Consider the following 26,991-nt stretch of genomic DNA (forward strand, 5'->3'; position numbering starts at 1 on the left):
CTGCCAGAACCAGCTCTAGGACAACACCACCCACTAATCCCAACCCAACTGTGCAGACATGAGGAGAGAACAACTTTCACCTGAATGACACGCCAACAGCAATGCAATACAATCTCTCATTCCCCGAAACTCAAAGAGCTGTGGCAAGGCAAAAATCGGGGAAGGACTTCTTGATTGAGTCTAGCATCTAGAGACACTTGACCACAGATGGTCTTTGACTTGCAGTGAGATGAAAAGCTAAAGGGATCTGGTATAGGGAATTGTGACCCTATCTAACTGCCTGAGGAAAAGCTCCAAAACAAAGCACCTGTCTTTCCCTGACAGACTCAGCTCAGGTATCCAAAGTTCCTGCAGGCAGGAGAGCTAGGAGATTGAGCAATTCAGGAGATTTGAGGAATTGCAGCCCAGACAGTTCATACTGCTTGCATAAGAGTCTGCCACCAGAGGTAAACATGGTGAGGGAGAGGTTTGGAGAGGATAGTCTGATTTTCCCTGGCAAGAAACTAGCAAAAATTCCCTGAGGTTGGCAGCCCTGCCCAATCCTGCCACAACCACCCTATTGAATGAGGTCAATTTAAAAAGCAATACACCCTTCACATAATGACTGAGAATTCAAGTTAGTGCAGCTACTTAATTGCAAATGATGATAAGTAACAAGCTTCAAACTCAGCAAACTTGAAGATTTAAAAGGTGTCAGCTTGGAGAATTCCTGGTCTCTGAACCTAATCGCTAGCAGAGGTGGACATAGAGAGGGTGAGGTTTTGACTGGGGCAATCTCAAGAGCAGCAAAAGGCCCAGAGGTTGGTGATGCCAGCCTCTGAAGCTAATTGTGCCCTGCTCACAGAACAAGTGGACTCATCCATGCAGAGATCCCTGCATTTCAACAAGAAGTCTAACTCCCTGTCTATGGTGACCACCCAGAACCAAAACAACTCAGGTGGCAAAGCTCTACAGGATAATTGGCCAGGAAAGTATCAAGCACACTGTCTTATCTGGACTTGCCTGAGGTCCATGCTATAATACACCCTAAGTTAGAGGGCAATACTGCCCTCCTCTCCAAACCAGGGCAGAAAAGACTAACTTGAAAAAGCATACTTCTGTCCAAGAAGGTATATAAGTGATTTTGTTTGCTTCTTTGTTATGTTTGTTTGTTCTTTTTTTGTTTCATTTATTTTATTGTTCTTTATAAAACTAACAAGTTTATTTGTTTAAAAAAATTATTGTTGTGCTGGCAGTACATTGTGACAGTTACAAAAGTTCTTACAAGGTATCACATGTATCATAGTTAAATTCACCACATTCATTTCTTGCCTTTATCCACTTCCCCTCATTCCTGGAATAGTTTCAACAGGTTTCATTTTCCAATTACATACATGTTTACACAGTATTTGTGCCATATTCACCCTCTTACACACTTTCCCCACATCTTGGTATGAATCCTCTCTAGCTACCATCTTCTGGTTCAATCCCCCAGAAAGGACCTGTTCTGTACTCCTGGTTTCCAATTTTAAAATAAAAAAACGTTTTGTTTAAGATTGCTATACAGGGAGTTTTCTTGTGACATTTCAAATTGCTTTATTATTCATGTCTTCTGTTTTAGTTCTATTTTGCTTATTTGTCAGTTTGTTTCTCTTTGTTCCATTTGTTATTTGGCTATTGCTCACTTTTTTCTCTTTTTTTTTCTTCTTTTTAAAACTTGTCTTCTAGTTGTTGGAATCTTCTTTTTTTCTTTTACTCTATTTTTTCTCTTTTCCTTCTCCTTATTCCTCAAACCATTGTCTTTTTCCCAATTGTAATTACATAGAGCACTCTCACAAACCTGCCTCCCAAAACAACCTCTCCTTCTTTTCCTTGTCCTATTCTCCTCTCTTCTCCACATCCAAATCCCATAACACTCAACGTCCAATCTTTATACCTTTCAACAACTGTTAATCTCCCAACTCATTCTCCTAGAAACCACAGGTTATTGTTATCCTTTCTACTCCAGTACATTTTCCACTCACCCAAGGAAGTGAAAGGAAACTGAGACCAACAGATGTGTGTAAATCACAGTATGGAAATTTAAACATGAAAACCAAGGTAATGCCTCTCCTCCAAATTCCCACCAAAACAACTCAACATCTGAACACAAAGATAATGAATTAGTTGAAATATCAGAGCGAGAACTCAGAAACCTACTGTGAAAAATGATCAAATGATTCAAATAAACAGATAAATGAAGTTAAGAAATTGATCCAAGATTAGACAAGAAAGTCAGCAACATGGAAGAGAAGTGGAAATTATGAAAATAACTAAGTAGAAATGTTAGAGATGAAAAACTTCAATAAATCAGATACAAGCCACAGTGGATAATTTTGTCAACAGGACAAGATCAAACAGAATAAAGACTATCAGAGATAGAGGCCCAGATCTAGGACATAATGAATGCAGACAATCACAAAGGAAAAAATGACTAAACATGAATACAAAATTTAAGACTTCTGGGACACAACCAAAGGACTAAACCTAAGTATTCATGGAGTAGAAGAAGGAACTGAAATACAAAGTAAAGGCATAAGAAAACTGTTCAAATAATTCATAGCTAAAAATTTCCCATATCTATTTAATGATATAAATACCCATGCCCAGGAGGCATTTTGAACTCCAAAAACACATGACCATCATATTTAAAATCCATAATTAAAATTTCCATGTTACATCATAATTAAAATTCCATAGTTAGAAAATAATGAATGGTTGTGAAAGCATCAAGAGACAAACAGCTGCTTCCATACAATTATTAAATACAAAAACATCACTTCAGACCTCCTACCACAAGCCCTAAAATCCAAGAAAGCCTGGGACATAAAATTCATGTTCTGAAACAGAATAAATGCCAACCACAAATACTTTATTCAGCAAAGCAGTCCTTTGATCTCAGTGGAGAAATAAGGCTCCTCCAAGACAAGGATAATGTAAAGCAATTCATGTCAACCAACCCTGCATTACAAAGGATAGTCAAGGGAAAAATTCACATAGAAGAGAATGAAAATTAATCAAATTTGAGAGGCAAGAAGGAATAAAATTCAAAAGGGAAACTGTTAAGCCTACCACAGTTAGGAAAGTAGCAAGTAGGATCAACTCATTCAATCAGCAAAATCTAAAGGTAAACAAAGACAAAAGTAAAGAACCGTCAATAGAAGGGGTACCCTTTATTGGGACTTATTCAAACTCTTAGGGCTTTACTCTTTTCAATCTCAATACACTCTTCCACTTTACACTTATAAAAAGAACAATCAATGGGAGCCTAAGTATGGATAAAAAGGAATGGAAACACAACAGTCAGTAAATACCTCTCAACCATAATCCTAAATGTAAATGGACTTAACTCTCCAATCAAAAGACACAGATTATCTGATTGGATCAAAAAGTAATATACAACAATCAGTTGTCTACAAGTAACACACCTCACAACCAAAGATACATACAAACATAAAGTGAAATATTGGAAAAAAGATACCTGGCATCCAGATACCAAAATAACACAGGAGTACCTATTCTTATATAAGATGAGGCAGATTTTGCACAAAAAAATCAGTCAGAAGAGATGCAAAAGCCACTACATACTAATAAAGGGAACAACCCAACAAGAAGACATAACCGTTCTTAATATATATACACTGAATATCCATACACCCAACTTCATAAAACAAACACTTCTGAGCTTAAAGGAACAGATAGAACCAGACACAATGTTAGGGAAGGACTTCAACAGCCAACTCTCTTCAACAGAACATCGGACAAAAATTAACCAGGATTTCCTAGAGCTAAACAGTAGTGTAGATGATATAGATGCTGGTATAGTATTTCAATTTATGGGAGATTATACATTTTTCTCAGCATCCCATGGGTCGTTCTCCAAAATAGTCACATCCTAGGTCATAAAGCAAACCTAAACAAATACAAAAAGTTGAAATAATCCTCTGAATACTAACAGACTATATTGGAATAAAATTGGAAATCCACATCAAGGAAAACCACAAAACCATTCAAATTCATACAGATTGAAAAACACACTTTTGAGCAATCAATGGGTCATGGAAGAAATTATGTAAGAAATTCCTAGATACAAATGAAAATGAGGACTCAACTTACCCCAACCTGTGGGACACAGAAAACACAGTCTTAAGAGAATTTATAACTTTGAATAGCTGTATCAGAAAATTAGAGAGAGATCAGATGAATAATCTGACACACCTCAAACTTTTAGAAAGCAAAAGAAAATCAATGCAAAACTTTATATGTGGAAGGGAATTATAAAAATCAGGGCAGAAGTCAATGAATTGGAGAGTAAAATATGAATACTGCAAATCAATGAAACAGAAAGTTGGTCTTTTGTAAAAAGAAGTGAGATTGAGAAAACTATAGCCAAATCAAATAAATGATGAAAGAAGAGAAGTAGAGAGAAAGGGAGAAAGAGACGTAAGACTGTATTAGCGTGTCTGTATGAGAGGATATGGGTGATGGAAAGGAAAAAATACTGAAACCTTCCATGTATATGTGAAGGTAATATGATGTAATGCACGGTAAGCTGTTGAATAATATGGCAGCAGAGTAATATAGAAAGAATAAGCACTGGGGTGATTAAACTGCATAGAGCAGGATATGTACTTGTGTGAAATGGCAAGCTTAAATCCCCTTGGACTATACACTTTAACAAAATGAAAGGAAGATGAAACAAGTCCTTTCTGGGGATGAGTTCCAATGGGAGTCAGGATGGCATAAGCAAAGGATGAATGAGGGCAAATATAGTGGATGCATTTTGTATTCATGTATGAAAATAGAATAAAGAAACCTGTTGAGATGTTTTAAGAAGTGGGGAGGGATGAGGAAGAATGAAGAATGGGTGAATCTACTTGAGATATATTGTAAGCACATGTGTAAATTTCACAATGTATCCCCTGTGCACTATTGTATGCTAATAGAGAAACAGAAAAAAAGTATGTTTTTCAGTCTCATATTAAGGAATAAATGATAAGCCAGAAAAAAGTTAACTGGAAAGGCTGTTCTTAAAACCAGTAAGGAAGTGAAATATTTTAAAATCCCTCAAAACACAATAGATACATATACCTGAACAATGCCTTATCAGATTTCTATTTTATAGCAAAATATTATAAATATGTTCTATAGATACATAGTCATTTGTCCCTGAGCCCTTTCTGTAGATATTTAAAGTGTTTGACTCTAAATACTTCAGTTATTGAATATCTACTATGTGATAAACTGTAAAATCACAAATATACCAGATAAAGCCCTATGCTAGTGACAGTGCAGAAATACAGGAAAACAGCAAACATTTAAACTATTCTAGGTTCTAGGGGATGGCTCAAATGTTTAAAATCTTTTCTGTCGAACACTAGGCCCAGAGTCCAATCCCTACTACTGCTAAAGAAAAGAAGGAAAATTGTCAGTATAAGTACTTTTTCTGAGGAAAACAGTGGTTGTTAGGTAAGTGAATATTGAAGCAGGGTGAGGTTGGGAGTGGAAGTGGGTCACTTATGTTCAGAGGACATCTTTGTGAGTGTGACAGTTAAACTGCCAACTGAAGGATGAGAAGGAGACAGCCAAGTGAAGTCTAGGAGGAGGACATTATCTACAGAGGACACAGTGGATCACTTCCATTCATCATTTACTCTTAATAGTCTGGGATGTCCAGGAGATAGGAAGTAAGATAACAGTAATCATAAACTTTTAAATGTTTGTAATGTACACACAAGAAAATGTGCATATAAGTGCTTAGTGTATTTCCAATACTTATTAAATAAAATTCTTATATTTCCATTCTTAAGGCTCTTTTGAAGTTTTCTCAATTGGGAAACAATAGCAGATCATATGTAATATTAGCATGATATTATTTAAAGATAACCCCAACATGTGAGTTTATTCAATCATTTTCACTGTTAGCAAAAGTATTACCAAAAATATTTAGGTTTATAAGCCCTTGATCATTCAAATGAAGCAGCTTCTAAATTCTCCTATTTATACTCAACATTGCATACTATGAATTCTCTTATGCCATGTATATCCTTTTGTTTTAAACATGTAAAATTGGACATATTTATTATGCTAAAGAACAGATTTTTTCAATATTTTCTCAAAACACTAAAGTAGCATATGGCATAGTAATTTAGCACACAATTTAAATTGACATATACAATCAGCTGTCCCCAAAATGGCTGTTTGAAGTCTCATTTTGGGAATCCTTAAAAACTTGCATTCTTAAATAACCTCTATTAAAATCACCAACAAATGAGAAAGGGAGTTACTGCAGAAAAGTCTTCAGTAAAAAACACCTCAGTTCCTAGGGCCTGGGAAGTTTTGTAGGGAAAGAGACTTGCTTTGCCTCTCTATATCTGAGCTTACAGTAAAGTCTTGTGCTCGTTTTTACTGAAGATTCATAATTTGAGAAGATAATTCCAAATTTATTATTGTAACTCTCACCATTATGCCTCTGTTTATGCATACTCTCAAGTGGGAAGGAAAGAAAGAAAACCAGATTCTGCTGCAGACAAAAGTACTTTTCAGGATGAAGAGACAGTGTCTGGAACAGTAGCCCTTAGCATAGGGATGGGAGACACATAAAACCACAGGTCAAACATTATGTTGGCAGCTCATATTCTACTAGAAGTGTGATAATCTCCTGAAAGGTTTTCCCAAATCTGAGTGCCTTTCAAGCAAAATTAAAATGAGTTTTTCAATTCTTCTGCATCATCTAGCTTTCAGTGAGTTGAAATTGAGAAAATTTAGGTCTTTCTGCTCCTGTGATCAAAGCAGGAGGTGAACGGCTACACTGTGCACTTCAGGGCATAATGTGAGATAAATCATTCTAAGATAGCTTGGAAAATTAATGTACCATTTTTATTGTTCTGCTGTACCTTAAATATGGCATAAGGGATTTGCTATATGGAAAGGTCATAGAGCTGGTATCCCCAGTGTTGACTGTGGGAGCAGGTGAAGTACTTTTGTAGACATGGAAGGGTTTTCTTGTATCCTATTGCTTCCTCTGAAAACACCAGCTTCAGGAGGTCAAGGGAAACACACCCTGTGACTTTCCACTGAAGCACCCATGGGGGTGCCCTTGCTAGGCAGGGGCTCCGCTTCTGTGTTCTCTTAAGGTTATACAACAAATGCCCCAGTAATTTCCTCCAGACCCCTGCACTTCTGCCAGGCTGTGCCCAGGGTCCCTCTTCTGATCCTCATGCTTTTGTTTTCTGATGGGGCGAGCCTGGGGGAATACCTTTCAGTCAGGAGAGGCCCTTCTGTGGATCTCAATTTGAACCATCAGGAGCACATTGAGCATCATGGAAACCACAATGTAGAGGTAGGGGAAGTTGAAGCGCATCCCCCAAGCCAGGTGGAAGAAGAAGATGAGGATGTGGGTAAGCCCCCTGCAAAAGACTCCTGGGATTTCCATGGTGTGTTACACAGCCAGTGGCCACAGAAGATAAAACATAGGTTTAATAAAGAGAGCATATATGAGCACTTCTACAGATAAATGAACAGCACCCATTAGTGTCAACATTGAGCTACAGAAAGATGTCCTGGTCACTTTCCAGTAAGATACCTGAATTCCCTGTTTTAAGAACAATGAGACTTGGAAACAAGTCCTATATATATTATTTTTAAAATTCATTTATTCATATGGGCATACATTGTTTGGGCCACTTCTCCCCCCTGCACCCAGCCCCATCCCTCTCACACCTACCTCCCTTGCTTCCGGGCAAACCTGTTCTGCCTTTTTCTTCAATTTTGTTGAAGAGAACACATAAGCAATAATAAGAAAGACAAAGACCTTTTGCTAGTTCAGGTAAGGATAGCTATACAGAGAGATTCCTAGCATTGCTTTCATGTACAAGTTTGTTACAACCCGTATTGATTCATCTCTACGTGACCTTTTCACTAGTTCCCAATCACCTTCCCATATTGATCTCTGCTGCTTTAAGGTTTCTGTACTAGCTCCTCAGCAGTGGGGACATCAAACACTTTCAAGTTTTGGGTTTTCTACCTATCCCCATACCTCCCATATGTGCTCTCCCCTTAGCATGTGACCCAAGTCCAACAACATTGTTACATTTTCCCTAGATCTAAAGTCCACATATGAATGTGAGTATTAACTCAGGTGTCACTTTTATATCGTACTTCCCTTAAGTTCCCAGTTTGGAGTCCCTATACATTTCAGGAACTCCTAGTGATCAGATTTGGATGCTAACATGTTTCCATAGATTGAACATGTTTATTGGGGAGATGGACCCAGTGGCACATACCTGCTGCTTTTCTCTGTTACACAGAATGTGGAGATAAAAGGCCCCTTGAGCTCTGAAGTTTGTGGCAATTCTGAGCAATACAGAAAGACCCTGCATCTTAAAAAATACAACTGTGTGTGGTAGTTCACACCTGTAGTCCCAGCTAATTGGGAAGTAGAGATAGGATGATCGCATTTTGGGGCGGGCCCTTGGCAAAAACTTCAAGACTATGTGAAAGAGAATTAAATTAATTAGGACTGGAGACATGACTCAAGTTTTTGAGCATTCACCTAGCAAGCATGAGTTCCTGAGTTCAAACACCAATTCCACCAAAATGACAACAAAAATCAGACTACTCATTTTAATTTATCTTGGGCACTGAGTCTATTGATTCTCTGAACTTATTGTGCATTCTAATTTATGTTGCAATGAATTCAGTGCCCTTAAGCAATAATTAGATAAGAGATCTATTTTAGTAAATCACACCACATAATGTGATATGTTTTCTTTTTCCTAAACTGTGAAGGGACCTTGTGTTTTACAGATGTTATAACAGCACTTACTTCATGCTGTAGTTTCAAAGCCTCTCACATTTTCAGCAATGCTCTTGTAACTTTCTTTTCATTTCTTCTATTTACTTTCTCTTCCTTTTTCCTATTAATTATTTCTATTATTCCTTCTCTCTCCACCTCTCTGCCTCTCTCCCTTCCTCTCTTCATCTCTCTCTTTCTCTCTCTCCCTTCCTCTCTCCACACACCTCCCCACAGGCACTTGTTTCTCACATGTTCTACCAGTGACCTCTCAGACTTTGATGAGCTTGGTAGATGTAAGAAACAGGACATTACACACAATTCACACCAACAAAGTAAGCACAGCACCTTAAACGGGTTTCACCTTTTGACACTTTTTGTTCAGTAATGAAGAGAACATAATTATCCAAGCATTCAGATCCATACATATATTCATTAATAAAACACTTGTTCTGTACTAGGCACTGATGATTGGGTATTCTAAGCACTTCTGGAAACATTTTTTTCAGTTCAGGACTGCATTTCAGTCATGGTAAAGTATAATGGGGGAGAAGAAGAGCATGCGGCCTTTGCAATTGGCCATATTTTTAATGTTTAATGGAAACATCTGTAATTTTTTTAGTGATATTGGGGTTGGAACTCAGGGTCTTGCACTTGATGGAAGAGGCCAAGGCCTGTCCATCGCCCATATGTGCATGCAGACCAGAGCCTACAGACTGTCCCCAGAATGTGGATTCTACAGGGCAGATTGTCCAGAGGCCCAGATAGCTGAAGAGCTGTTCCTGCAGACTGCTCATAGCCCATGGGCTCTGCAGGGATGAGGTTGTTAGAAGTCTCCAAATATCTTCAGGGTAAATACATGTACCAATGATTGAGCCCAGGAATCTAGAATGGAAACAAAAATGCTTCTCCCACACCATAGGGAAGAGGGCATGGAATCTCTCTGGGCCCCAGGTGTCTTCAGGTCAATGGACACATTCTTTTTTGGGCCCCTGAGTTCATGCATAGCAGAGGATACAGACTGTCCTTAGCATTTTGCATCTGAAGGCACCTGGAACAATGGACAAGCCTGGCCATTATCATGCAAACACCAAGAAACCTCCAGGGTCCTCTGTCCTGCAGGAACTTGAGAACCCTGTCAGGACACAACCTCTGCCATGCAGACTATCTGGCCAGGGTGGCCCATTTCATCTGTCTTTCAGACACCTGGAGGTGAGGGACAGGCCACAACCTCTGGACTGTAGATTTCTGGGAAGGGAACACATTCCAGACTCTTCCATGTAAGAAGCTGGAGCCCTCCAGTAGCCTCCATTCTGCAGTTACACATGCTAGGTACTTGTAGACTTGCCACCACTTGTGCACTTGAGCTGGAGTGAGGTTGTGGTCTCTGCCTTGTAAACACCTTGGGGCTGAGGAGAAGCCATGGACTCTGCCTGGGCCACATTGTGGCCTCTATCTGACAGAAACCTGGGGTTGTGAACCTGACCAGCCTTTGCCCTGTATGGAAAAGAAGAACTCCATCCTATGCCCTGCAGGTAATTGGGGGCTGGAACAGTATGAAAGCCCTCATCTGAAAATACCTGGGCCTTGGTAGTCCCTGGCCTTTGCAGACAATGCATCATGGACAGACCACAGCCTACGAGTTGCTTACACCAGGTGCCTTCCATGGCCTCTGCTCTGCACAACCCCGGGAGCCAAGGATAGGCCATTTTCTCAGTCCTGCAAATACCATTTTGACACCTGCAGCCCTTTAGTGGCTTCTACCCTATGGACACACTTGGGCCAAGGGCAGGATGCGGCCTCTGCTTTGTAGATGTCCAGAGCCTTCCAGTTACCACAGTCCTGAGGAGAATTGTCAGATATGACACATCCAGCCATTATGTCAGCAAATCCTCTTGGTCATCCTGGTCTTCATCTCTTAAAATGTGTGAATTTCTGATTCTGATGCTTGAACAACCCTCCTTTTCCTCAGCCCCATCTGACTGGAAAATAAAACTCTGCCTTGTGTCAGTTTACCAAAAGCTATCAGCATTTCTTAATAATTGATGATTTAATTCATAGTGTATTAGGCTATCTTATTTTTATTTCAGGTGAGTTGATGCCTGGTAACACAGATGTAAAGTGAAATACACAACTTGGAGGTTGGTTCTGACTCCAGGGTCCTGTCCAGTAGCTCACGGATCAGGAATCAGAAGGTGAGCTACAGGGCACAGGGAGGTCGCTGCACAGGCTCCCAGGCAGGCGACTCCACACAACCTGCTGACTTCATGTCTTCTGAGAGAGCTGACAGCGCTGCCCCAACAAGGAGCACAGGATGCACCTGACACAGAGATGCCCCGCCCAGCGACCCAGTGTCAGCCAATCACAGTGCGCGCTGCAGCACGCTGTGGAGGAAAAGGCCGCATGCGCCTTCGGGAGAATTCTGGGAGCTGCTTTCACAGGAAAGAGATGCAAGAAGCAGCAGCGTAGTGGAGTGGCCTGTGGACCCAGTGGAGGCGCTCATGGACCCGAGGTACACTGTAGGGTAGTTGAAGGCAGGGCCTTCTCATTTGTCTGGGAGGATACGGCAGCGCGCCGGGCGGGGTCCGTAACACCCGGTGCCGGCGGGAGCGGGCGCCTGGCGACCTGGCGGGTAGAGCCGGCGCCGGGGCTGCGAGGCCGGGGCGGGCGGGTGTGCGGGCGCCGCCCCCGAGTCTCCTCCTGGCGAGGTGTGCTTTTTGTCATAAGTGATAAAAAGTGCCATTTTTATCATTGAGTAATGAATAATGTGCCTATTAAAGAACATCCGGGCTGCTTCTAGTTTTTGACTATCCCAACCAAAGAAGCTGTGGACATTACGGTTTAGGATTTTGTGTGGACATAAGCTTTCATTTCTAGGAGAAAAATGCCCACAGTAATTGTCAGTTCGTGTGGTAATTAGACCTTTCATTTTATAAGAAATGGGCGAATTTTCCAGAGGGGCTTTGAAATTTTACAATCCCACTGACAATATAAATGATTCATTTTCATAAGTAATAAAATTCACCCTTTTAAAATGTTTAATTCAGTGTTGTGAATTCACAGTTGTACAAATCTTTTAAGTTATTGAGTATTTTCATTGCTGCAACAAGAAGTCCCATATCTATGAGCAGTCACTCTCCGTTTTCTCTTCCCCTATCTTCTGGCAATGACTAAGCTGCTTCCTGCCTGTATAGATTGTCTTTATGGACATTTCATAGACGGAGAGTCACACAGTGTAAGGTCTTTTGAGACTGGTTCCATTCCCTTACCATAGTTTCTAGTTTCTTCAAGGTTTATATCGCAGCATCTGTCAGTATTTGATTCCATTCTTCTTTTTTTTTTTTTAACAGTCCTAAGGTTTTACTTGGAGACTTGTACTTGATAGGCATGCACCTTTCGATTTGAGCCACATTTCCAGCCCTTTGGGCTTTAGGTCATTTTTTAGGTGGAGTCTCACTTTTTTGTGTGGATCACCTGTGACCATGATCCTTCTCACGTATGGCTGGTAGTACAGGTGTGGACTTTACAGCCATCTTTCTTGTTGAGATGGGGGTCTTGCTAACTTTTTGGTCAGGGTTGTATTCAAACTGGGTTTTTCCTGATGTTCACCACCCGCATCACTGGGATTATTGACACTAGGCAAATTTGCCTGGCTCCTTCATTCTTACTTAATGTTAAGTAAGTTTCCATATTGTGGACATACCAAGTTTTTAATACTCATTTATCAGTTAATAAACATTTGTACTTGATCTTTGCCAGAGGACCAAGAAGCCATAATTAATAGACATTTGGGTTATTTTATACTTGGACTATTAGGTATAATGCTATTTTGAGCACAGTTTTTTTTGTGTGTGTGTGTGTAGATCTGTTTTTCTTTAGCAGTAAATGTGTTGGGTATATAATAACTCCTACATTTAAATTTTGAGGAACTGCAAAACTTTTCAAAAATATTGCACCATTTTGTAATTTCATGACCAAGTAATGAGGATTTTGATTTTCCGTATCCTTTTTACCAACCTTCATGGCCTGCTTTGATTTTAGCCAACTTAATGAGGAGGTAGTGGTACTTCACTGTGGTTTTGATTTGCAGTTCTGTGAGTGAGATCAAGCTCACTTTCATGTGGTTATTGGTCATTCATATATATTGAAGACATTTCTTTCCAACTTATTAACTGTGTTTTACTTTGGTTGTCTTTATTATTGTGTTGTGATTTTTTAATTCCCATAACTTTATAAACTTTTTATTTCAAATTGTAGGAACTCTTATAAATTGTATACACGTTTCCCCTGTCACATGTATGACTTGCAAGTATTGTTACTTATTTTGTGTTGTCATTTTAATTTTTTGATGGTGTTACTGGAATCACAAAAGCTTTTTTTTTAGTTTCCATGAAGTCCAGCATATTCTTTCTTTTGTTGCTTGTTCTTCTGATGTCATGTCTAAGAAATCATGGCCTAAACCAAACTTATGGAAATTTATTCCACTTTTCTTCAAAGGGCTTTAAAATTGTAGGTCTTACATTCATGTCTGATACATTTTTAATTAATTTTTGTGTATATTGTGAGTGAAGGGTCTGACTTCAGTCTTCTGCACTGTTGAAAAGGCTGCTATTTCTGCACTGAATTGTCTGGTTGCCGTTTTTTAATATCGGGTCTCACAAAGTAGTCCAGTTTTGCACCAGACTCGTGGTCTTTCTGACTCCCTCCCCGGTGCTGGGATAATAGACATGTGTCACCACATCTGACTCCACTTTTTCATTTAAATCAACTGACCAGATTTATTTCTGGACTGTGAATTCTATCATTAATCTGTATCTCTATGTTTAGCACATTGTCTTAATTACTGTAGTTTGATAGTAAGTTTTACAATTAGGAACTTTCAGTCTAATTATTTGCTGTTTTGAGACTGTTTTGACTGTTCTGACTTAGTTTCATTTCTATATGAATAAAAATACTGTTTGTCAGTTTCGTCAAAGAGCCATTTGGAATTGTGAATGAGTTGAACATGTAGAAAAATTGGAGATTGTTGCCATCTAAACAAAATTAAGTCCTCAAATCTCATATTTTGTGTTGTGTTTTCGTTTATCTAATTCTTCATTTACTTCAAAAATGTTTGTTAGTTTCTATGCAAAAGTGTGTCACTTTTGTTAGTTTTTTCCCCTAAGTGTCTTATTCTTCTTGATGCTACTAATTTTTTCTTCTGAAATTTCACTGTTGCGAATGGTTGTTGCTAGTTAAAAAATATGTATGATAATATATATACATATGTAAATTCATTTGAGGTTTAAAAATTTGGAAATTCAGTTCTGCCACTTGCCTGAACTCATTTTATCCTAACAGATTTTGTGTGTGTATTCATATCCCTTAGGATTTCATGTATATAAGGGCATATCATGTGCTAGTAGAGGCAATTTATCTTCTGTTCCATTCTAGATGGTTTTTTTTCCTCCTTGCTTAATCACCATGACTGGAACCCGTGTTACTATATTAAATATACCTGGCACTAGTTACTATTGTTATCTTGCTCCTTCTTGTAGGGATTAAGCATTCACTGATTCATTGTTTCTTTTGTGAGATCATCTGTGGGTACTTGGTAAATATTCTTTATCAGGTTGAGGGTAATGCCCTTCTAGTAGTAGTATGTTGAGAGACTCTTACTTCTTGAGGTTTCTCTTTTTTTGGTGCTGTTAATTGAACCCATGGATTCCCTTCCATATGCTAAGCAAATTCTTTACCACTGAATGTACCTAAGATCCCACTTATCTTTCATCTTTTGAGATGATCCATTCCTTATTTTAGTTAGAATATACTGCATTCATTCAAAATTGGGTGTTAATCAATCCTGCATTCCTTGGAAAATCCCTATCAGTCATGGTATATAACTCTGTTTATGTGTTGCTATATTCAACTTGTTAGTATTTTGTTGAGGGTCTTTGTTTCTTTATTCCTAAGTCATATTGGGCATGGTTTTCTTGTAATAATTTTGGTTTTGTTACTGGGGGGATTCCAATTCCATAGTGTGAATTACCAAGCAGATGAACTCTCAGTTTGTGGAAAAGTTTCCTTCCACAAAATTGGTATTAATTTTGAAATGTTTGGAGTAAATTATCCTTGGAAGAATACCTCTGTACTCCAACTCCTAGGCCTAACTTTTTAATTTATGGGGCAGAGGACACTGGATTTCTCAAGGTTTTTGTAAACATAGGTGTCAGGCTGTTGCTTTCAGGCTCAGAGGTCTGCAGGGCAGAGGGCATACTCTCAACCAATTCCTGTGTTTATGCAGGCAGAAGATGCTTAAGTGTTCTGTTTTTCTGCAGTACAGAGTCTGCGGTGTGAATGGCAGAGACTGTGGCCTATCCCTGGCCTCTGGGTTATCTGCAGGGCACAGGCTCTGTGCTGTACTCAGCCCCTGGTGCACCAAGCAGAGAACATATTTCACTCATTGCAAGTGTCTTATTGTCAGAAACTGCAGCCAGACCTGGACCCTGTGTGCTGGAAGAGCAGAGTGTGTTGGTGTCTTCAGGGCAAAGGACAGTCCTGTCCAGGGACCCCAGATTTTCGCATGAGAGGCAACAATATGTCTTATACCACTGGGTGTTTGCAGGGCAGAGAACAATCCCCTACCTGGTCCCCATGTGTCTGAAGCACAGAGATTCTGGATTGTCTGCAGCTCATGGTTTTGCAGGGCATAGTCATCTGGATTGTTCCAGGCATCAACAGGGCAGAGGGCACTTCTATACTCACACCCTGTGTATATGCAAGGAAAACACTACAGCCTGTTGCCAACACCTGTATTCTGCATAGCATAGGCTGTGGATTGTCCCCAGCCACTGGCATACGCAGTTCAGAGGCTGCAGTCTCTTCCAGGCCCCCAAGTCTCTGTAGGGTGGAAGAACATTCAGAGTTTCTGGTGTCTGTGGTGAAGAGGCTGTGGACTATTTCCCTGTTCCACAGGTGTCTGACCATCAGACAACTGGATGGGTCATGGTGTTTGGAAAACATAGGCAATGGTGTCTTCATGGTACAGCTGTCTGCAGGGCAAAACAAGGTCCGGTGCATAACCCAAGGCTGACCAAAGGATATAGGCCAAAATATGACACCTGCCCTTTGGGGACTGCACAGTAGAAGTAGCTACATCTCCCATCTGTCACATGTCTGCAGGACAAAAGCCAAGTCCTATCCCTAGCACAAGGTTTATTCAGGGAAGACGCTTTAGGTTGTGCTCCACACCTCGTATCTGCAATGCAAACATCACAATCTGTCTCTTGCCCCTGAGTGTCTCTAGGGCAAGTGTGTGGTTTGTGCCCAGTCCTTGGTATATGCATAGTGGAGGTCACTGGAGTTCTCTTTTGTTGCAGGGAAAAGGTCAGCACTTCATGTCCCCCAGGTGTCTGAAGCATGGGGGCCATGACAGGCATGCCAGACAGTGAGTATTATCTCCCTTTATCCCCTGATGGAATGCAGAACATATAGTACATCCTCTCCCCAGGTCCTATATGTATTTTTGGAAGAGGCTGTGGCCAGTCTCTGGCATATGGTTTCTGCAGGGTAGAAGCCCCATCTGTTGAGGAACAGGTGTGTGCATGGCAGAGGTTGTGTCCTGATTTGGCCCCTGGGTACTGACAGGTCTGAGGTTGTTGGAGGTCTCTTGGTATTTGCAGGGGAAAAGCCAGTCCTGTCCATGGTTCCTGGTTCTCTGCAGTGTAGAGGATGCTTGAGGGCTCAAGAATTTATCAGGCAGAGTCCTTGGCCTGTTACCTGCCCCTGATATGTCTGCAGGGCAGAGGTCACTTGTGTTCTCTCAGAGTGTTTACAGGACAGAGGCAATAGTGTGGTCTCTACTTCTGGTTGTTTTCAGAGGTAACTTGAGAATTCCATATGTCCTCAAGGACATATGTTAGGGTTAGGCTGAGGCTACTGTTAGGATTAGGGCTTAGGTAAGGGTTATGGTCAAATATAGGTATAGGGTTATCTCTAATATTACTGTTTGTGATAGGGGTAGGGTTATGATTAGGGTTAGGGATGGATTTAGGATTAGATTTAGCTAGGGCTATTGTTAGGGTTAGGGTTACTCTTAGGGTTAGGCCTAGGCCTGTGGTTAGGTCTAGGATTAGGATTAGTGTTAAGGCTATTGTTGAGGTTAGGGGTAGGGTTAAGGCTAGTGCTGCTCTTAGGTTTAGGATCTGTTTTGGTTAGTGTTTGCTTTACAAATAGTGGTAGGGCCAGTGGTTAGGCTCAGTTAGGGGATAGAGCTAGTGTTAAGGTTATAGCTAGTTTTGGAATTAGGGCTAGGACTAGGGTTAGGGATAGGGTTATGGAAAGGGCTAGGTCTAGAGCAATTATAAGATTTAGTTTAGGATTAGAACATGGTGTAGGGCTAAAATCAGTTAACTTCAGGGATAAGGTTACATTTAGGTTTAGGATTATGGATAGAACTACATTTCAATATAGGGATAGAGTTAAGTTTAAGGCTATGGTTAGGTGTAGTATTAGGTTTAGGTATAGGGCTATATTTAAGTTTAGGGGTAGGGTTAGAGTTAGTCCTCAGGTTAGGGCTTGAATTTAGGATAGTGTTAGGTTTGGAGTTACGGTTAGAGCTGGGACTTATACAAGAGGTAATTTTAGGGATGTACCCCAAGCTATGTTTAAAGGTAGTTTTAGGTCTAGGTTAGGACTAGTTAGATTTAGGTTTGAGGTTATGGCTAGGTTATAGTAATACTTTGGGGTAGTGCTAAGTTTAAGGCTAGGTATATAACTAAGGTTAAGTCTAGGGCTAATCTTAGTGTTCGTTTGAGGACATGTTAGGTAGGACTAGGGCTTTTTTAGTGTTAGGGTTTGGATTAGAGTTAGGGTTAGGGTTAGAATGACTGTTAAGTGTAGGGTTTATGCTAAGACTAGAGCTAAGGTTAGAGTAAGGGTTTGGTTTAGGGATAGAGCTTAAGTTAGTATTAGGTGTAATGTTAGGGTCAAGTTTAAGGTTTGGTTTGGAGTTATTTTTAGGACTGTGGTTTAGATTTAGGACTGGGATCAAGGTCAGTGTTAGACTTAGAGATAGAGCTAGGATTGGTCCTAGGGCTAGAACTCCAGCTAGTGCTTCAGTTAAAGTTAGGATTATGGTTTGTCTCAGGGGTAGGTTTATTTAGGTTTGATTTATTGCTTGGGCTAGGGTTAGATCTTGGCTTATGGTTAGGGTTAGGTTTAGGGTTTGGTTTAGAAACAGCACTAGGGCTAATTTATTGCTAAGGTTATGGTTAGGCCTAAGACTATGACTAGTGCTAGGACTAGAACTAGGAATAATGGTAGGCTTTAGGTTAGTGTTAGTGATTTGGCTAGGGGTAGAACTATGGGTAGAGCTAGTATTAATGTTAGAGTATTGGTTTGGATTATGGTTAGGCTAAAGTTTGGGTTTGGGAAGGATAGGTTTAGTCTTAGGGTTAGAGGTAAGGATAAGTCTTCGAGTAGAGTAATGGTAATGCTTACTGTTTAGGTTAGGTTTAGGCTAAGAGTTTGTTTTGGGGTTAGGTTTCGTTAGGGCTAGAGCTAGGATTGGTACAAGGGCTGGGGTTAGAGTTAGGGTTAGGGTTAGGTAGTATTAGGGTTAGGATTATGGGTAGTACTATGGCTGTGGTTAAGTTTAGAGTTAGGGGTGGGTTTAGAATTATGGTGAGAGTCGGTTTTCCACAGGATCAGGGTTATGGCTAGGGTATGGTTTAATGTTATGTTCAGGGTTAGTGCTCAGTTCAGCATTATGGGTAAGGTTAGAGTTAGGTGAAGAGCTCTTGTTGGGTTTAAAATTAAGATTATGGCTGGGTTATTTCTAAGTCTACGGATGTTGTTATGGTTAGGATGAATGTTCAATTTTGTGCTACTTTTTGGGGTAGGGTTAGGATTAGTGGTAGGCATGGGTAGAGTTAAGGATAGGGAAAGGTCTAATGAAAGTGCAAGGTTAATGCTAGGCTTTGAGTTACGGCTTGGCATAGGGTAGGTTTGGCTTATGGTTAGTGCTGTTGTTAGGGTTAGTGGTAAGGATAGGACAAGTTTGCAGTTAGACTAGAACTGGGGTTAGGATTAGGGTTAGTGTTAGGGTTAGGACTAGGATTAGGTTTAGGATTATGGTTAAGACTAGGTTTATGTGAGGGTTAGGGTTAGCTTTCGGTCTAGGGTTCTTGCTACAACTAGAAATAGGGTTAGAATTAGGGTTTGGGTTAGTATAGGATTAAGAGTAGGTTTAGGTATGTTTAGGTTTGGGTATTGGTTAGGGTTAGGGCTGAGACTAAGGTTGGGTTAGGTTTAGTGTTATAGATAGAACTATGGCTAGGTTATGGCTAGGGAAATGGTAGTGTTAAGTTAATGGCTAGGACTCTGGTTAAGTTTAAATTTATGTTTAAGTATAGATATAGTGCCAAGGCTAGGTTGCAATTTAGGGCTACAATTGGGTTAGGGTGTGAGGTAGAACTATGTATAGGATTATGGTTGAGTTAGGCTTATGGATAGTTCAGTGTTAGGTTTTGGGTTGAGGTTAGGGTTAGAGTATTACAAGGGCAGGGGTAAGGTTCTAGTTTAGGTTTAGGTCATGGCCTAATGTTAGGGATGGGAGTTGGGCTAGGATTAGGGTTAGGATTAAGATCAGGGTCAGGCTTAGGGTATGGTTAGTGCTAGGGCGAGGACTACATCAAGAACTAAGTTTACGTTTAGAATTACAGATAGTGTTAAGGTTTGGGCTAGTCCTAAGGTTAGGTATAGGGTTAGATATATGTTTGGTGGTAGGACTAGGGTTAGTTTTAGGGCTGTGGTTAGAGAATGATAGTGCCTGGGTTAGGGCTAGTGCTAGGGATGCTTTTAGGATTAGATCTAGAGTAAGGTAAATTCTAGTCTGAGTCATGGGTTACTGTTATGATTAGGTTAAGTCTAGTGTATGTTTATGGTCAATGTTGAAATGCGGGCTGGGGCTAGGGATAGTGTTCAGATTTGACTAGGGCAATGGTTAGGACTGCTGCCAGGACTAGGACAAGTGCTGGGGTTAAAGTTAGTGTTAATATAAGGATTAGGTGTAATGTTATGTTTTGGGGTAAGGTTATGAACAGTGTTAGGGTTTGGATAGCAGTTAAATACTCCTTTGCCGTGCAGTGTATATGTACATTCTGAGCAATAATTTATGTTCCAAATAATACCTGTTTAAAATTGATAAAAGTCCTATGAGGCACAGAGTAAGTTCTTGGAGTATAATATTGTATAGTATTCTGAATCTTAACTATGTTAAGTTTAGATCACCAGTTACATGCTTCTTTGAAAAAATGAAATTTGTTCCCAAATAAGAACTGTTGTATATAGAGAAAAAACATTAACATTAGACTTAGGGATGGGTTTAGGGTTAGGTCTTAGAGCTAGGACTAGATTTAGAGTTAAGTTTATGTTTAGTGTAGTGACAGTGTGGGGTTTAGATTTAAGTGTAGGGTTAGAAACAGAGTTTGCTTTATAAGTGCTGTTAAGTAGTGCTTTGTCCTAGAGAATATACATGCATTATGAGCAGTTTTGAAATTTGATCCAAAATAAGAACATCCAAAATACGAGCTTGTGTGTAATGAAAATTCCTTAAAGTTAGAGTCAGAGTTTGGTTTATGGCTGACATTAGTGTTAGGGTTATGATTTAGCATAGACATGGGGTTAGGGTCAGCACAATGACTAAAATCAAGGCTAGGGCTAGCTTTATGGAGTTATGACAAGGGCTATAGTTGTGTTAGGGCTAGGGCAACATCAGTCACTAAGGTGAAGATCAGGATTACAGTTATAGTTAGGGATATAACTATGGTTATAATTGGGGCTAGGATTTGGCTAAGGATCTTTTTTGGTTTGCCTTTTTTTTTTTGGAGGTACTGGAGTTTAAACTTAGGGCCCATGACTTGAGAAACTCTGCCAGCCCTTTCTATGGTGGATTTGGGTCTCACAAACTGTTCACCCAAGCTGTCTTTGAACTGCATCCTCCTGTTGTCTGCCTCCTTAGTAGCTAGGAATACAGGCATGAGCCACTGATGCCCAGCTTAAGGCTAGCTCTTGTAATACGTTTAGCATTAGGTTTTGTTTATGGTTAGTGTAAGGGTAAGTTTGGGTTAGGGTTGGAACAAGTGTGAGGGTTAGTTTTAGGATCAAATTGAGGGTTATGGTTAGGGCAAAGTTCATAGCCATGGTTTTAGGGCTAGACGTATCACTAGCCTTAGATTCAGGATTAGTGTTAGTGTGAAATTTAGTACTACAGTTAGGATAGGGTTAATGTTAAGGTTATAGTTAGGACTAGACCTAGTCTGAGATTGTTACTAGGTCTAGAGATAGTGTTAAGGCTAGAGCTGTGTTAACATTAGGCATGGACTAGATTTAAATTTAGATTAGGCTTAGTTTAAATTAGGTCTAGGCTAAGGGTAGGGTTACAGGTAGGTTTAGGGTAAGGGTTAGTTTAATGGCTAGGGCCAGGGTTAGAGTTAGGGATATGGTTAGGATTAAGGTTCAGATTGTGATGGGGTCAAAGTTGGGATTTGGGAGGAATAAAGTTAGGGTTAGTCCTAGGGCTAGTCTTAGAGCTACAATCATGGTTTGCCTTAGGGTTAGGTTATGATTACTGCTATTACTAGGACTATGAATAGGCCTATTGCTAGTTTAAGAGCCATGCTAGGGTTAGGGTAGTGTTAGGATTTAGGATAGGTTTGGATTTATATTTTAGTTTAGAAGTAGTGTGGGTGCTAGGGTTAGCCCTAAGGCTAAAGCTAGAGCTAGGGTTAGCATTAGTGTAAGGATTAGGGGTAGCTTTTTGTTCATGTTGGTTTAATGGTTTTGATTCAGTTAGGGTTATGGCTAGTCCTTGGGTTAGGACTAGGGCTAGGGTTAGTGCAAGGGATAGGTTGGTATTACTGTTAGATTTAAGGTAGAATTGGGTACTGTTGAAAGATAAGGGTTATGGCTAGGGTTGCAGCTAGAAATAAGTTTAGCATTTCGTTGATCATTAGGTTTATCTTTAGGATTTCATAGGATGTGTTTGTGGCTAGGGTGAGTTTTAAGGTTATGGTTAGGGTTAGCCCTACCTAAACCTAGGGCTCTGAATACTGTTAGGGTAAATTCTTGGTGTAGGGCTAGTTTTAGAATTAGGGGGACCTCTATGGTTATGACTGTTTTATGAAAAATGATATGGTTAGGCTAAGGGCTATGGCTTATGCTACAATAGAGTTAGAGTTAGCAAGAGAATTTGGGCAAGTTTTAGTTTTAGTGGTAGTGGAAGGTCTAATTGGAGGTCCAGGGTAATGCTAAGTCTTGAGCCCCAGCTTTGTCATAAGGTTAGTGTTAGGGTATGGCTATGGCTACAGTTAGGGTGATGGTTATACTCAGGGTTAAAGTTAGGTTTAGATTAAGTTCAGGGTATTGTTAGAGCTAGGGTTAGGTTTAGGGATATGGCTAGGGTTTGTGTTGGGTTTTTGTTTGGATTAGGGCTAGGGTGGAGTTACGGTTAACTTTATGGCCAGTTTTAGGTTTAGTTGTAGGAGTAGGATTCGGTTTGTGGTTAAGTTTAGGGTTAGAGTGAAGGTTAGGGTTAAGGCTAGTACCAGGATTAAGTTTTTCTAGAGGATGAGGTCTGAGTCAGTGCTAGTGCTGGACCAGGGATAGGGTTAGGTTAGGGTTAATGTTATTTTTAGGGTTAGGGCTTGGGTTAGTGTTAAGTTTTTTTATGGTTAATATTACTGATAGGGTTAGAGTTGGATTTTAGTTTCAGTTTATAGTAAGTGCTATGGTTTGTGATAGTGCTAGGGAATAATTCAAGTTAGGGCTAGAACTGGCATAGGGTTAGACATAGTGTTATGATTAGGCTAGGTTTTGGTTTAGGATTATGATTGAGGGCAGGATAAGGGTGAGATTTAAGGTTCATTTTAAGTCTACGATAATGCTAGGTGTAGGAAAGAGTTATATATAGGTTTTGGCTTAGTGGTGAGGTTAGAGTTAGCTATTGTGCTTGGGCTAGTGCAAGGGTTAGGGTTATGTTTAGGTTTAGGTTTAGGGTATTGGTTGAATTATGGTTCGGGCTAGAGTATGGTTAGGTTTCGATGAAGGCTAGGGATATGGCTAGGACTTTAGCTAGGGTAGGGGTAGGGCTAAGGTTATTGTTAAGTTAATGGCAAGGGTTACAGTTAAGTTGAGATTTATGTTTAGTTTTAGGGGTAGCACCAGGGCTAGGTCTCAGTTTAAGGCTACATTTGGGTCAAGGTTAGCAGTAGAATTATGCTTACGCTTAAGGTAGGGTTATAAGTAATTAGTATGTTTAGGTTTGTTAGGGCAGTGCTAGGGAATAGGTGAGGTTATTAAGCTTAGGTCATTGCCTAGTATTAGGGTTAGAAGTTGGGCTAGGATTATGGTTAGGGTTAATGTCAGTATTAGTATGTGGGATAGGACTTGGGATATGCTGAGTGCTAAATCAAGAGCTAAGCTTATGTTTAGAGTTATAGATAGTGGTAAGGTTAGGCTAGGGCTTAGGCTAGGTTTAGCCTAGATTTAGGGTTAGCACTAGGACTAGGGGTAGTTTTAGGGCTATGGTTAGTAATAGTGCCTGAATTAGGCTTAGGTTAGGTCTACTTTTTAGGAATAGGGATAGGTTTAGACCTATGTCTAGGTCTTGGTCTTGGATATTGTTATGGTTAGGTTATAGCTAGTTTTATGTTTAGTGTTAAGTTGAGATTTGGCTAAGGCTATGGTTAGTGCTAGGGTTGCACTATAGCTATGGTTAAGACTAGTGCTAGTGTTAGAAGAAGGGCTAGGTTAGGGTTAGATTTAAGGTTAAGGTTAGGTGTGATGTTAGGGCTTGGGTTAAAGTTAGGGATAGTGAGAGGGTTGAATGGCAGGAAATACTTCTTTCCATACAGCATATGTGTGCATTTTGAACAATAATAAATTGCTAATCCTAATGTCTATTTAAAATTGATAGAAGTCCTATGAGGCACAGAGTGATTTCATGGAATATAATATATTGTAGCATTCTAAATTCTAAGTTACTTTTACAACAGCAGTTACATGCTTCTTTCCCATGGAGCATATAATCACCTTTTTCCCATGGAGCATATAATCACCTTATGAAGAAAAATGAATTTTTCTCCCATATAAGAACTATTCTACATAGAGAAAAATCCTTTACATTAGGGTTAAGAATGGGAATAGACTTGGTTGTGGGCTAGACCTAGGTTTGGTTAATGTTCAGTTGAGGGCCAGAATTGAGTTTATTTTTTTTTATGGTTAGGATTAAAGCTGGACTTTGTGTTAGGGTTAGCCCTAAGACTAAATCCAGGGCTTTGTCTAGATTAAGGGAAAGGGTTAGGGTTTGGCAGAGTTCAAAACAGGATTGAGCTACAGTTGTATGAGGCTAGGTGGTATATCCATGGCTAGGATTAATACTACAATTACGGACAGATATAGTTACATTTAGGTCTAGGAATATGGCTATAGGTGTGACTAGGTTTAGGGCTAAGGCTCGTTCTAGAGCTATGTTTTGCATTAGGTTAAGTTTATGGTTAGTATTACAGTAGGTTTTGGTTAGTGTTAGGGCTACACCAGTGTGAAAGTTAGGGTTACGATTAGGTTTAGGGTTATGGTTTAGGGCAGTGGTTAAGGTTATGATTATGGCTATGGTTTATGGCTAAATGTAGCAGAAGGTTTAGATATAGAGTGAGGGTTAGTGTGAAATCTAGGACTAGAGATAGAATAGGGTTCATTCTAGGACTAGGGTTAGGACTGTGGTTAGGACTGTGGTTAGGATGGGGCTAGGCTAGGTTAAAGTCAGGGTTTGGCTCAGTCTTTATTAGGGATAGGCCTAGTGATAGAATTAAAGTTAGGAGCTAGTGTATGGCTAAGGCAAAGGTAAGTATGTGGTCATGACTATAGTTTCTGTCTAGATGGAGCACAGTGTTTAATTATTCTTAGGGTTAGGGTCAAGACTAAGACTAGGATTTGGACTGGTTTAAGTCTAGGAGTAGTGTTAGGAGAAGGGTCAATATAGGGTTTATATTAGGATTAGGTCTAGTGATCTGATTATTGCTAGAGGTAGTGTTAGAATTAATATTTTGTTAGGGTTAGGGTTTGCTTTAGATTCAAATTAGGCTTATTGCTAAGACTAGAACTGTGGTTATAGCTAGAGCAAATTTAGACCTAAGGTACTGTTAGAAAAGTCTTAGCATTTATAGTAGGATTAGTGTTAGCTTTTAGTTTAGATGTAATGCTGAGACTTATTTGACCTAGGACTAGGGCAAAAACTAATGTTAGTGTGAGGCTTAGGGATATTTTCTATTTGAGAATTAAGTGAATGGTTTTGTTTGAATTAGGGTTAGGGCTCGTCCTCGGGTTAGGACATAGTTAAGGTAACTTCCAGGGCTGAGTTAGATTTAGTGTTAAGGCTAGGATTAGATTTAAGGTAAAATAAGGGCTACTGTTAATATAAGGATTACAGCTAGACCTATGGTTAAGGTTAGAGTTAGGGTGAGGGTTATGATTAGTGCTAGAGTTATGTTTAAGTTTATATTTAGGATTATTGACAGTGCTAAGGTTAGGATTACCATTAAGATAGGGTTAGGTTTTCAGATATGGCTAGGGTTAGTATTGTGGTTTGGTTTGTTTTAGGGCCAAGGCTAATGTAAGGGTTTGTTTATAGCTAGTGTCAGGGTTACTTGTAGGATAGGGCAAAGTTTTTGTTAGGGAAAGAAATAGGGATTGGTTTAGGGATACTTCAGTGGTAGGATTTGTGTTAGGATTAGGATTAAGTCTAGGTTAAGGGTGATGGTGCCACTTACCTTTAGGTCTAGGTTTATTGGTAGGTGTTGGGTTAGTGTTAGAGGTAGCATTATGTTTAGGGCTAGGGCTAGATTGAGGTTTTGGTTTAGGTTCTGAGTTAGGGCTATGGCTAGGACTATGTCTGGGTTAAGGTTAGTGCTAGTGTTGGTGTTATTTCAGTGGTTAGCATTAGATTTAGTTGTAGATTTGTGTATGTTTAGGGACATTGCCAGGGTTAGGTCTCAGTTTAGGACTACATTGGGTTATGGTATTACAGGTAACAATTAAGGTTGCTGCAAAATAATGTTCATTTCAAATTGATTGAAGTCCTATGAGGCACAGAGTGAGTTCCCGGAATACAGTTTTATGTCACATTCTAAACCTTAAGTTGTTTTTAGAGCAGCAACTACTTGCTTCTTTCCCATGGATCATACAGTTGTCTTACAAGGAAAAATGAATTTTTCTTCCAAATAAGAACTATTCTATCATTGTATGAGAGTAAAAGTTGTGGAAATATAATTTACCTGTGTATGTAAATATACAAATGAGGCCTATTGACATTATTCTAGGAATGAAGCGTGTGATTATAGAGGAGAATTATGGACTGGATTAATTTCAAAATGATAAATGGCAAGAACTTCTGTAAAAGTCACAGTGTACCCCAGTACAATATGATAATAAAATATAAAGAGATACTCTATAGGGAGAAAATCCTTTGCATTGTGATTAAGGATGGGAATTGGGTTGCTCTTTGGCTAGGACTAGTGTAGGATTAAGTGGAGGCTTAGGGGAGGGCTACGGTTGAGTTTAGTTTTAGATACATGTTTCTACCATGTATCACAGATACATGGTTAGATGTGGTGTGCTTTATAACTGTAGTTGCATAGTTCTTTCTTCTAGAGAATATAAACACATGATGAGAAATGTTCAGTGTTGGTCCAAAATAAGAACTCTTGTATATGAACAAAATTTCTTATGGTTAGGGTTATGGATTGATTTAGGGTTATGGCTAAGGTTTGGGGTTAGGATTAAGCTTCAGTTTAGCATTAAGGTTAGTATTTGGGTTATGGTTATCCTATGACTGACTGTAAGTGTAGGTTTAGGGTTTGGTCAGAGTTCAAAATGGGTAGGGCTGTGGTTATATTAGGCTAGGTTAATATTGGGATTATGACCAGGGTTAAGTCTAGGGATAGATTTGGTCTAGGACTATGGCTCTAACTGTAACTAGAAATAGGGCTAAGGCTTGCTGTAGTTTTATTTTTACCATTGTGTTAGGATTTTTGTTAAGGGTAGGTAATTTTGGTTTAGGATTAGGGCTAGGTCAAGTGATAGGGTTATGGTTTGGATTAGGTTTAGGGTTATGGTTAGGGCAAGGTTTAGGTTACAATGGA

At 39.7% G+C, this 26,991-nt stretch overlaps 1 protein-coding gene across 1 annotated transcript in view; it reads left to right on the top strand.

Moving 5' to 3' along the window:
• Positions 1 to 11,126: 11,126 nt before the first annotated feature.
• LOC109677013 (uncharacterized) overlaps positions 11,127 to 26,991 on the top strand; it is a 79,997-nt gene continuing 64,132 nt past the window's right edge. The window contains exon 1 of the mRNA XM_074058346.1: positions 11,127 to 11,324. Within this exon, the coding sequence (XP_073914447.1) occupies positions 11,127 to 11,324 (198 nt within the window). The remainder of the gene's footprint in view (positions 11,325 to 26,991) is intronic.

Source organism: Castor canadensis, chromosome 2, assembly GCF_047511655.1.
Source record: "Castor canadensis chromosome 2, mCasCan1.hap1v2, whole genome shotgun sequence".
NCBI lineage: Eukaryota > Metazoa > Chordata > Mammalia > Rodentia > Castoridae > Castor > Castor canadensis.